Here is a 12,389-nt window from a genome sequence, read left to right on the forward strand (position 1 = left end):
ATTTATTTCTCTTAAGTTACATAATTTAGACACAGTGTTATTATTATGCCAATAGCCATCCTTTGTTACATCTTTTTTGAGTGAAATGATAAATAATTGTCATATGTTACACTTTTGGTGAAGTTTTTTGTGTTTCCTGCAAAACTTTAAAAAATGAGTTAAGCGATCATTTTAACAGGGTGATGGCATGTCCTACACTTTCACAAGAAGCATCCATTTAATGTGATCCCCACACCACCAGCACCTCTAGCGGCAGTGTGTGTGTGGTGCCGTGGCCCCTCCTCCTGTAGAGGCTGGTCTTCCCTGCAGTGTGTGTGCAGTGTGTGTGCAGCAGAAAGGGGTGGATCGGACCTGACTACCACTGCCCCCTTTCACAGATTTATACGATTAACAGTATCTGACTCATTTTGAAGAAGCTTTAAGTTACATTCACAGCGGCGGTGAGTGCAATCGTCTTGTTGTTTTATTTTTATTTCAATTTATGTGTTAATTAGCTTAAAGTTAACGGTACCTCGGGGTTTTATTGTAGTCTAGGCCACCGTGCGGTTTGTTTGATTTAATATACTGCACGCTGCTACGGCACTAATAATAGTAACTCTGTTAAAGCTGTTTTATCTAGGCACACGGATTAAATTCAGCATGTGGTTGTGTCTATTGTTTTCAGAAGTGTTTGAGGCAGTCTGCAGGCCGGGGCTTATAAAAAAGACAGGCCTACTTGTACTCTTGAACAGGTGCTGTAAACAATCTGAGCCTGCATTACGTCTGACAGACGGGCTGGGACTTTCTGATAGTAACAGGCCTTTAATGAAAGCAGTAGACGCATGCAGCATTATTTTAGAGTAGCAAGGGACCCCAGTGTTTTGACAGAGAGGCTGATGGTTGTTATAGAGGCATTGTTGAGGTTGAAGTCCTATAGATGACATCATCATCACAGGAATGCATGGATCAGCTGTTCTCTGCCCATTGGGGGAAATCGAGATATCCTTTGATCATTAGGCAGCAGTGGTCTCTCTCTCTAGTTGTTGGACAGAGCAGAGAGACATTCCTGCAGACACTAAGGGCACGAGGGGCCTCTGTGTTGGGGGGGGGGTTTGCCCTGTAAACAATGTCCTTGCCTGCAGGATTGTTTCTATCACAAGCATAACCAGTTTTGCACAGCAGCATCCTTTTTTCCTCTAAATCATTGGAGAAACTTAACTCATTTTTAAAAAAAAATCATGGATCTCCCTGTTTGTCACCACTGTAGCTGCATCCAAGTGTCCCCCTCTTACATTCAATGGGCTGTCTATTGAACTGAGCTCATTAGGATTCCTTTCCAGCAGCAGAGCAGTATAAAAGATCATCCGATGCCCTGGTTATTCCTGCACTGATTCAAAAAGGGAAAGCCAAGTCACAACTTTAAATGTAACTTCTTGACACATTTGTTTGTTTTTAACTCCTCACAAAGAGACTTATATGTCCTCCCTGGTGACTTGACTGAAAGTTGTGAAACTCTTCAGCATACTGAGTTACAAGTGCTTTTAGTGAGGAGAAACGGACTCCCGCTGAGTGGTAAACACTAAGATCCATTAGGGCTGCACAAGTTTCTGCATCTTACTGCTATTTAAATCATTTTGAAGAAAAAGCACTTTCTCTTTACTAGTGCCAAAACTTGAGTGAATGATCTTTGTCTCTCTTTTTTGTCTCATTCTCCCTCTCAGCAGACCTATAAAGACAAGGTATCATGTTTCTAAGTTCTTTTGTTGTGTTTAAGGTGGCGGTGTCTTTTCTCACATTCCTCAGTAATCTTTTTTTTTCTGTTCACTATTTTCTTTATGTCTGTCATTTTATGCTGGGCTTTTACTTGTGTCAGTCACTAACTTTCATTTCACATAAAAAAAATAATTATTTGCAGTATTTTGCATTTGCAGGGCCGTAGCAGGACATTAGAAATATTGATGTCACAAATCCCACTTCTCTGAGAAAAGTTTAAAGCAACTATAAGGAACTTTTAACTGGTTGATAAACAGTCTCAATTGATGTATCTATATGGCCTACACAAGCAAGACCATCAGTGAGAATATTGGCTATTTCTGCATAGTTATTTAAAATGCCAGCCACCATTGGGTTGGATTCAGATGAAATCCTACAGGTTCCTCAGAACCTTCTTTAGCTCAGACAGCTGCTTTCCTTGCTTCCTGGGAGCCAACAATGCAGCAGTTTTGATGGAGGAAAGGGGGGCACGGAAGAACAAGAACCAGTTTTAAGTGGAGCAGACTGTCAGACACTGCTGCAGTTAAATAAGATGTTTTCTAACAGCATTCTGGTGCTTATCGAAGCACCTGCTTTTGCCCACAGGTGCCACCAAACAACACAAAATAAAGTTCTTTCACTGCAAAAAAGCCAACTTGTAATTTTTGGCCTAAAACAGTGGTTTAAGTTGGTAAAACTTGGAAATATAAATTATTGACATTTAGGGCAATAATGTAAGTTAGCACAACAAAGGAAGCCAGTTGTCTGCTCAAAAACAAGTTGGTGAGTTGTTGTTACTTATATCTTTAAGTTGGGGTTCAAAACAAGAGATAATAGTTCTGCTAACTCTTATTTCTTTGTTGTGAAATGCGGGAAATCGGTGAAATTCGGTCATTAGCGAAAGCTAGCGGCTAACTGATGCTAGCGGCTAACTGATGCTAGTGGCCAATTGATGCTAGCCGCGCTGCTTGTTACAGCTACAAGAGTAGCCATTAGTGTATTAATGCTAACTCAAAATTGTGGTCGCAACATTAGCTGACATTTCATAGCAGCGTTACAATCGTAAATTCAGCACATTGCAGAAGTTAGCAGAAGTAAGGATTACAAGTTATTACAATGTAAAATTATAAGTTAGTACAATTTACAGTTGAGTTGACAAAAATCTAATTTCAGAGTTGAGCAAACTCAAAAACAAAACTTAGAATATTTAGTTTAATTGTCCAACTTAAAATTTTATCAAAGTTTGTTGCCTTGAAATTTTGAGTTCACCAAACTTTTCTTTTTCGTAGTGTTGTAACTTCTTTAATTGGAAACAAAAAAGTTTTGTGTCCTTTTTGATTACTGACTTTACTTACTTTTTGTTTTTTTAACATATAATTTACTTTGTATTCAGGTTTCTGTTAGTTGAAGGCAGATTCAGTCCAATTAGCAAAAAAAATGTCCTCATCATTAGTGTGAACATATTTTTTACACACCTGATTGCTGTGCTGTAACTCTTAGACAAGAGTGTGCCACCATTAAGCTTTTCTGCTATTAATAGACAGCACTGTGCACACTCACACATTTCTATCTTGCACCAGTATGTATCCAGCTGGAGGGATATCTGCAGCTATACACGCCAACAGGCTACGGGCAGAAGGCATGGGCTCCCAGGAACAGGCTTTGCCCTTCTCGAACCAGGACTACGAGGCACTGAAGCAGGAATGTGTGGAGTCGGGCTGCTTGTTTGAAGATCCCTGTTTCCCTGCTGAGCCTCCATCCCTGGGGTTCAAGGAACTCGCCCCCTATTCCTCCAAAACTAGAGATGTTGAGTGGATGAGGCCCACAGTGAGTGGTTACCACCAATACATAAAACTAAAATGAAATAAAAACTCATATAGAGATGAAAATCAGTCACAGACTCCTGACCTAAAGATGGATATATCCTTCTTTGTATTGCTTCTCCTGTAATATTTCTCAACTTGCGTGTGTTTATGACTCTTAATAGTGATGAGTGGAAGATATGTGAGAGTTGAGAGAGTGGAACAGACAAACATGTCATATAAACAAACATATCACATGACACTGTTATTTCATGTCTGTAAACTCAGACAGAATAGGACAAGCAGGGACAGGAACCTCTCAGGCCACTGCAGCTGTTGGCATTGCATGGCATTCTCTGACCACTCCCTCACTCTGACATTTGTTTACAGTGCTTCATTAAAGACAGGAGGTTGACGCTTAGATGCGAGAATAGCAACGGTTTGAAGGAAATGTCACCTTTTAAAGTAGATCATAGAATTTAGGCTAGCAACATATTCTGACATTAATTTGACTGTCTTCACTTGCACATTTAATTTCTCCGCAGGAACTGACAGATGACCCTCAGTTCATTGTGGGTGGTGCCACCAGAACGGACATCTGTCAGGGAGCGCTGGGTGAGTCGTTCGATTTTGTGCCTCGCAGCTCTTAGTCTTTCAAATTGTGACCTGGAAATCAATTCCTTCTTTTCGGACATCCCCATTTATAAAATGCATCTTGAGCAGAAGGGAGCAAGGAGGCTTACTGGAGGAGCTATGAGCGAGGATACACCTTTGCTTATGTCTTTTTGACAGCCATGCTTTTTTTAAAACAACTTTATTAAGACAAAATGCATCAATTTTTAAACACTAATCTACAATTACAAACATGCCAAGGGAAGTCAAGGTAGTAATAAAAGATAAGAAATAGAATAACATTGACATTGGTTATAACGTATGTTTTAACAGCTCTTTGTTTCAACATTTAGATCGAGTCAGCTCTGAAATGTTTAATGTTTTGCTTAGCTTTTTTTTAATTAAAATTGACAAAATAAGCAAATTAATCAAATAGAGCTGCAAACAGAGACGCCCATGACGTATAAAAGAGATTTTACAAAAGACAGTTGATAGAACTTGGCCACAAGTCATATTTTATTTATGTCCTTTAAAAATGACTGCTCTGAGACAAGGATGTTTCATTTTTTTCATGTGTCTGTTGACTCAACTCCTTTCAACTTGCCTCTCTCCTCGTCTCCTCGGCTCACATCTCCTGTGGGTGCAGATAATGAGCCACATGAGAAGGCGGGGAAAGGAAATGAGGATCTGAAAACTGGGAAATGGGAAAGGCTTCTTGTTGTTCATGTTAAATCTGTGGTGAGGTCACATAAAGGTCACTAATTGTTTCTTCTCACTTGCAGGGGACTGCTGGCTCTTAGCAGCAATCGCCTCTCTCACCCTCAATGAAAGGCTTCTCCATCGGGTTGTCCCACATGGGCAGTCCTTCCAAGATGACTATGCTGGAATCTTCCACTTTCAGGTACCTTAAGATCTAAGCTTTGCACTTTGTATCAAGTGTGAGAAGGGCAAATCAGATTGATGGGGTTGTTGATTATTGCTCTGTGCTGCAGTTCTGGCAGTTCGGTGAATGGGTGGATGTTGTGATCGATGACAGACTGCCTGTCAAAGACGGGGAGCTCATGTTTGTCCATTCTGCTGAGGGCAATGAGTTCTGGAGTGCACTGCTGGAGAAAGCTTACGCCAAGTAGGTAGTAAAGGAGCCCAGTTATTAAATTATTCAATGTGAGTGTATTTAGTTGGAAATTGTAAATCACATGCTGAAGTGCTGCTATTATGTGGTATCAGGCTGAATGGCTCCTATGAGGCTCTGTCTGGAGGAAGCACCACTGAAGGCTTCGAGGACTTCACAGGTGGTGTGTCTGAGATGTACGAGCTCCGCAGTGCTCCCAGAGATCTGCACAGGATAATTGCCAAAGCCCTGGAGAGAGGTTCTCTGCTGGGCTGCTCTATTGATGTAAGAGCAGAACATGCTGGCAAACCACGAGACACGCAGATCAATGTTGCACCATCTTGAGAAAACTAATAACGTTAAAAGCACTTCTATTCATTTCTGTACCCGTAGACAATTGCAGTAATCCTGTTTTTATATTAATACAGATCACCAGTGCCTTCGACATGGAGGCCGTGACTTTCAAGAAGCTTGTGAAGGGCCACGCCTACTCACTCACTGGACTGAAGGAGGTCTGTCTGTGTATTGCTCTGTTGTCGGTTTCCATTATAAATAATATTAATGGTCCTAAGTTGCTCATCATCACTCCATGTTTTTTGTAGGTTGATTTCCGAGGCAACATGGAACGCCTGATCCGGGTACGTAACCCCTGGGGTCAGGTGGAGTGGACTGGTGCCTGGAGTGACAAGTGAGTGTGCCATTGCTTAAAAAATGCCCCTGTGTACTAATCTTCTTTTATGAGTAGTTTAACTCTCACTGAATGTTTATCTGTCTCGTGGTGTGTAGTTCCCCTGAATGGGACGAGATTGACCCGTCTGAACGAGAAGACCTGCATCTGCAGATGGAAGACGGGGAGTTTTGGTAAGATGTGTCAGGTTCTTTAGTATTACCTGACAATATTATGAACATTTGGTATTTTAAAGGGCAGATTTTATGTTTTGGGGAAACATAAAACAGTTTCATGAAATATTAAAGCGGAACTCTAACAATGCTTTCCATCTCAATCATGACTTATGACCCATTAGAAGTGTGTGGTGGTGTCTGTGTCTGCAGAGAACTTGTGGGGAGAAATGAAGTGGCTAGATGGCTCTATGCCAATGCAAATTAAATCAGACAACCAGCACCTCTAAAGTTCACATTTCAACACAAATATTTAGTTTTTTATAATCGTATACCCTGCTCATGGAGGGGATACGATTAGTCATTGGAGATATATTTGGTTAATCAGTGAGATGCTGGTATGCGGAAGTTTTGTTACCTTCGGACAGAGTTTGGGTAGTTACTTAATAGTCACCATACAAACAATAGAGTGTTGTTAATCTTCTCATATAAGTTCCTGCAACAAAGGGAATGAGTGTATTTCCCCAAACTATTCTTTAAAAAAAGTTGCATTCAAGTTTCTGACCTAAAATTGTATTTTAATCCTTCAGGATGTCCTTCAGTGAATTCAAGAGGCAGTTTTCTCGGCTGGAGATCTGTAACTTGACTCCTGATGCCCTGAGTGACGACGGTGTCAGTCACTGGAACACCATGAAGTTCTACGGCACATGGAGGAGAGGCAGCACCGCTGGAGGCTGCAGGAACAACCCCAGTGAGTCCGAACCGTATGGTCACAGGAAAAATGCCTTTAAATGTAAAGTCTACCCATAGATTAAACCAAAGATCATGAAAATGGCTAACCAATTGTTGCACCATCTGTGCAGACACATTTTGGATCAACCCTCAGTACAAGATCACCCTGCTGGAGGAGGATGATGACCCAGAGGACGATGAGGTGGCGTGCAGCTTTTTGGTAGCTCTCATGCAGAAAGACCGCCGCAGATATCGGAAGCAAGGTCAGGACATGCACACCATCGGCTTTGCTCTTTATGAGGTGAGAACAAAGGTGGAAAATCAGTTCCATCACTTAACCCTTCAAATTGTTTCATTATTTCATAAAAGCAATTGCCTCTGCTGATAAATGTATTTCCCCTTATCTTCTTTTCAGATTCCAGAAGAGGTAAGCAGAGCATCAATTACTACCACTGTTAATATAATTTAAAGAATTTTGATCATAATCATTCCTTAATGGATTAAATGAACCTTAAAATATGCAACTGCATCTCAAACCAAGTATTTTTTTCATTCTGCGCTCAGTTTAAAGGCTGTCAGAATGTCCATTTAAAGAAAAACTTCTTCTTGGCACATTCGTCGTGTGCTCGCTCGGAGACCTTCATCAACCTGCGAGAGGTGAGCACACGGCTTCGTCTGCCCCCTGGAGAGTACCTCATCGTCCCATCCACCTTTGAGCCCAGTAAGGAGGCTGACTTTGTCCTCAGAGTCTTCACTGAGAAGCAATCGGAAACAGAGTTAGTGTCTTTTGCATGTGATTTTAATGTCCACTTATGTATTGTTATTGTGGAGGAATTTGAATATCATGCAAAAAAAATTTTTCATGCGTTTTTGTCCATTGCAGAGAACTGGATGATGAAATCTCTGCCGATTTAGGAGATGATGTATGTACCAGTGAGATTTTACTAAAAAAAAATGTTGCATACTTTTCTACATGAATTGCAGGACATAACTAGAACCCTCGATATGTACCAATGCATTGCTATTTGTGGTTTTCTGCAGGAGGAAGTAACTGAAGATGACATTGATGACAGTTTTAAGTCCATGTTTGCCCAGTTAGCAGGAGAGGTAAGCTCTGAAAAACAAGCCATCTTACTGTTTTGCATCTTTAGCTCTATTCACACAGGACTAATAGTAATTGGTAATAATGATGAAAGTCATCCGTGATCTTAATCCACCGCAAATTAATAGCCATATTTCATTTAGTTTTCTCCATGTCTTTTTTCTTTTTGACAGCATTTTACTGATTTTAAATGCTGATATATCTGTATCCTGTGTCCTGTCTCTTATTGTGATTTTACTTTATTGTCCCTGGAACTCAAAAACACACTGAAACACCCATGCAAACACACATGCCTGCCCATCTCTATCCACTGCACCTACCACCATCTCTTGCACTGATTCTGCAGATGTATTTTAAATGAAGAGATGTTATAGTAAATATGAATAATGTGATTAAGTTCAAATATAATAAAATACATTGCATTTGTATTTTAGTGCTATTTTAGATCATATTGAAAAACATCCTAAATAGTATTATTTGTAAAAAATAAAAAAAATAAAAAACCCCTGCAAATTCTTTTCCTTTCCTCTGTGCTTTTCCAGGACATGGAGATTTCTATTCATGAGCTTCGGACCATTCTAAACAGAGTCGTCTCCCGGCGTGAGTTTATTTTTAATTAACAGTTCATAGCTACTGGAAAATGTACAGATTAGTCATTCATCTCTCACTACTGTATGAGATTCCACTGTGGAGTGTACAACACCCATTTCCTGGACTGCCACTGTGCCACTGTGTCTTTAGTAGACCAAACATAGATGAGTGTTTTTGCTATTTCAGACAAAGATCTGAAGACTGATGGCTTCAGTATGGAATCATGCAGGACCATGGTCAACCTGATGGATGTATCCTCTTGAGTGATCAGGCAGGAATGGATCAAAAACTGAACTACATTGATTTTACTCAAACTAAATTAAAAAATCAATCATTTAGCATGCTAGTGATTGTGTGGTTTCACCCCTTTACACCGTGTTTACCAGAAAGATGGTAGTGCCCGTTTAGGGCTGGTGGAGTTTCAGATCCTCTGGAACAAGATCCGAAAGTGGCTGGTGAGAAAGAATAAAATAATAACAATGTCATGGTCATACTTAGATTTTGTGTATTTCTATTTACACGTTTGCCTCTATCTCCCAGGTCGTTTTTAGAGATTTTGACCTCGACAAGTCAGGAGCCATGAGTTCATATGAGATGCGTCTTGCTGTGGAGGCAGCAGGTGTTTATTATTATTTCCACAATTTTTTACTGTACATACACTCACAGATGAAGAGTGTAACCCCTTCTTTTATATTTGTCTTCCTGTGTAGGTTTTAAACTGAATAACAGACTGCACCAGGTCTTGGTAGCCCGGTATGCAGAGAATGAGATGGTTGACTTTGACAACTTCATCTGCTGCTTGGTCAAGCTTGAAACCATGTTTAGTGAGTATTATTGTAAGAGATGTTATTCTAAAGTTATAATGTATGTTTGGGGACTATTAAGTATTATTTGTGGATCTTTTACAGGGTCTTTCAAGCTGTTCGACAAAGAGGGATCAGGAGAGGCTGAGATGAACCTCACAGAGGTAGAAATATCTTTAAAAAGGGAATCTCAGTACATTTTGTGAATCTTTTATTTTCATCTCACCTTGTTTTCTCATATTGGCAGTGGCTTTACCTGACAATGTGTGGTTGAAGAGGGGCGTCTTCTCTGGAGGAAGTTGTGCAGCAGAAGTACAGTGCCTGCAGATTGCCATGTATCTAGAGAACTGAAGTCCCCTCAGCCTTAGCGACCTGCTAATCCTTTTTACACATCCAACCTCAGCGTACGTCAAGTAGTAAAACAGCTGTATAACGGGATACCAAAGTCCAACCAAGCCAAGTGTCTCCCGGACAAATTTTAGAAACTATGCAAACCTACAGTATATATATATACAGTACAGTCACTGTGCCACATAAATCTGTCATTTCTGTAACGGCATGAGTCTGTGCATGACAAAAAATCACTAGTGGTTATGTGTATTGTAAGTTCATTTTAGTTTTGTTGTCTGTAAGAACTGATTCTCTCACAACTATTTCACTAGTCATTATTTCAAAATTAAAACTAACAAAAACTGAAAAAGTAGTTTTACTAAGGAAAACAAAACATTGAAGAAATCTGAATAGTCTGCTTTAAAAAAGTGAAGTCTTATTTCTCTAAATCATTCTGCACTTCTTTCCTTTTTCCTGATTTAAGAAAGTTTTTTTTTTTTTTACAGGAATTTGTTTTAATTTGGTAATTTCATTTCTGCACCTCTAGATGGCAGTACAGACCTGAACTGATGTTAACGGTTTTCCCCTCATTTTTTTTTTGGCATTTGATACTAAAGTTTAGTAAGTGTATTACACAAATAATTTTCTTTAAATTATGTTAAGTTTTACATTACTTAATGTTTTTTTATTTTGCACTGGGATCTTAGAGAAACAGCTACTAAAGTTGCCTCGCATTGGTGAGAAATACTGTATTCAAGTCCAATCAAGTGACATTACAGGGATCATACTAAATGCCTTATACATGACACCATGTTATAAACAGCTATTAAAAATATGCCAGTCATGTGTTTTGCGTTGTGAATGTATGTTGTGCCTTTAATAAATATTTCCCTCACAGTTCACGCTTTCTCAGTTTGTTCATGATAGTATGAGTTTGACCCACATTTGGCTGCTCAAACTGCCCCAGAAGCTCTTATGCTATGCCTTTAAGGTGAAGGTTATATTTGTTGTAAGCACAGAGGGGCCTCAGTTAAATGCCAAACATGTTGAATAAGGCTCGAGTGTAATGCATTAACAGAATACTGTATGAAGACAACAATTGCAGTTTTGTATACTCTTTATAGTTTACTGAATACAAGAACATGTACAAGGATAACGTTAATATATCCCCAAGCAGATGTGAAATAAAAATCAAGAACAAATCACAGTTGCAATGCCTGTTAAACAAATGAACTAGCAATTGCTAGGACTTTAGAGTAATCTCCCGCCACATTGCGTAGATGTGTAGGTATAGGGACCTTAATCCTAGTGCCTGTAGGGTTCCCATTTTCCTCAATCAGAACAACATTGTTTGAGTCAAAGCGAGGAGTCATGCGATCTCCAGGCTGTTTGTGTCCAACGATGAGCGCCTTCTTCTTCTGCCCTTTGATGGCAAGCAACACTTTGTCACCAACTTTTCCTACACCATTCTTGGTGTAGACATGGATCACTCTTGGTGCACGGTGATATGGTGTATTTCCAAGAGGGCTGTTGTCCACCACACGCACTCTTGTCATCTTTTGAATGGCAGCTGCAACAGCGGATACACTGTCAAGACAAAAAGTGAATTGGTTGATTACAGCTGCCCTGCACAAACCCCTTCAGTCAGCAACCATGCAAGATATTCTTTTTTGTATTTAAAGCAAAAATTCAGCCTTTAATAGAACACTGAAATTGCTCCTTCAACTGAAAAGTATGTTTGTGGGGACCATGTCATATGGAGGCAAATGTTTAAGCTGCTTCCTTTATTCAACAGTGAATAAAGGGCGTTATAAGGTTAATCAGAAGTTCAATTGTGTTATATACCATGGGTGCCAAGAGGCACACCTACTGCTGTAGCTGCCTGATAAAATAAATAATTTGGCTACAGTCCACTGCTTTGATATCAAACCCAAACCTTTTTGATTGACTTCCCTAAAATCAGGACTGAAATACCTAAATGAAACAACGATAGCACCCACAGTGGCTTCAGTGAGATAGTAAATGAAATGTTTTTTTCATGTAACTTAACTGGTTTAACAACTTCAGCAACCTTGTCACAATATCGGGTTCTTGACAAAACTTCTTACCTAAAAGTCCTCTGGTGAATTATGGATGGGGACTCTCCAAGGAGCCCAGCAATTGATCTTGAGAGCAGGGGGAGAGCCATGTTTAAAGCAAATATTGTGCCAGCTGCAAAGAGAAGTTGAATACGGTTAGCAGCTAATAAGCTAACAGGTTTGCTAATGATAACGCTAGCGTTAGCCAACAATCACACAGTGAGTGGACAAGTTTCAATTACAAGGCATATTCATTTTGGTTTACAGTCTTTGACCTAAATGATCACACAGACACGGGCACATTTACATTAAAAGACTAAAGTGTATATCTTGTTACCCTTCTGTCACGCTTCATGCCAATGTCAAAGAGGAGCGTCACCAAACCGCGACCAACCACCTTTAGCTGAGATAGCTAATAAATACAACACACCCATTACATAATAAATACCCCAAACTGCAAATAAAAAAGATGCGCTTTGGTTTGCTAAATGTTATTAAATGTCGACCGTTTTTGCTCGTAATAGCCAGCGTACCTGAAGAAACAGCAAAAGCATCTACCAGCCACAGTTAGCTTGTATGTTGCTTTATTTTGCGTCATATAAACGCGCTGGGATTAAACGTAGAAATAGGGGAATATAGAAGCTACACAGTGAAGGC

The 12,389-nt window shown here is 39.8% G+C and overlaps 2 protein-coding genes across 4 annotated transcripts; one reads left to right on the top strand and one right to left on the bottom strand.

The window, feature by feature from the left end:
• Positions 1-1,105: 1,105 nt before the first annotated feature.
• LOC131993529 (calpain-1 catalytic subunit-like) lies at positions 1,106-10,554 on the top strand. Its single transcript, XM_059359485.1, has 22 exons — positions 1,106-1,718; positions 3,312-3,558; positions 4,079-4,148; positions 4,928-5,046; positions 5,138-5,271; positions 5,373-5,541; positions 5,685-5,768; positions 5,859-5,944; positions 6,043-6,117; positions 6,687-6,847; positions 6,960-7,129; positions 7,244-7,255; positions 7,393-7,604; positions 7,712-7,751; positions 7,870-7,935; positions 8,473-8,530; positions 8,708-8,772; positions 8,908-8,976; positions 9,062-9,140; positions 9,232-9,345; positions 9,430-9,488; positions 9,572-10,554. The coding sequence occupies exons 1-22, from the start codon at positions 1,660-1,662 to the stop codon at positions 9,596-9,598; spliced, it is 2,175 nt and encodes a 724-aa protein (XP_059215468.1). The 5' UTR covers positions 1,106-1,659; the 3' UTR covers positions 9,599-10,554.
• Positions 10,555-10,753: 199 nt separating this feature from the next.
• On the bottom strand, positions 10,754-12,372 carry mrpl14 (mitochondrial ribosomal protein L14). Of its 3 annotated transcripts, none has more exons than XM_059359481.1 (3): positions 12,266-12,372; positions 11,763-11,865; positions 10,754-11,241 (listed from the first exon to the last, which is right to left on the bottom strand). In XM_059359481.1, exons 2-3 carry the CDS (start codon positions 11,840-11,842, stop codon positions 10,875-10,877), a joined length of 447 nt encoding a protein of 148 aa, XP_059215464.1. In that variant the 5' UTR covers positions 11,843-11,865; positions 12,266-12,372; the 3' UTR covers positions 10,754-10,874. The 3 variants fall into 3 exon arrangements, with proteins under 3 accessions (XP_059215464.1, XP_059215467.1, XP_059215466.1); XM_059359484.1 differs by lacking the exon at positions 12,266-12,372 and adding an exon at positions 12,070-12,159; XM_059359483.1 differs by lacking the exon at positions 12,266-12,372 and having other exon boundaries at positions 11,763-12,051.
• Between the last annotated feature and the right edge of the window lie 17 nt (positions 12,373-12,389).

The sequence above is a fragment of the Centropristis striata genome, chromosome 20 (assembly GCF_030273125.1).
Source record: "Centropristis striata isolate RG_2023a ecotype Rhode Island chromosome 20, C.striata_1.0, whole genome shotgun sequence".
NCBI classification, from domain to species: domain Eukaryota; kingdom Metazoa; phylum Chordata; class Actinopteri; order Perciformes; family Serranidae; genus Centropristis; species Centropristis striata.

What these genes read in the sequence shown, in the direction of transcription:
- LOC131993529 (XM_059359485.1), top strand. Translation starts at nt 1,660, where the DNA reads ATGATCTTTGTCTCTCTTTTTTGTCTCATTCTCCCTCTCAGCAGACCT. An exon ending in ATGGAAGACGGGGAGTTTTG is followed by an intron (nt 6,118 to 6,686) that starts GTAAGATGTGTC and finishes TTAATCCTTCAG; the next exon opens with GATGTCCTTCAGTGAATTCA. An exon ending in AAACAGAGTCGTCTCCCGGC is followed by an intron (nt 8,531 to 8,707) that starts GTGAGTTTATTT and finishes TTGCTATTTCAG; the next exon opens with ACAAAGATCTGAAGACTGAT.
- mrpl14 (XM_059359481.1), bottom strand. Translation starts at nt 11,842, where the DNA reads ATGGCTCTCCCCCTGCTCTCAAGATCAATTGCTGGGCTCCTTGGAGAG. An exon ending in ATTCACCAGAGGACTTTTAG is followed by an intron (nt 11,242 to 11,762) that starts GTAAGAAGTTTT and finishes TTGTCTTGACAG; the next exon opens with TGTATCCGCTGTTGCAGCTG.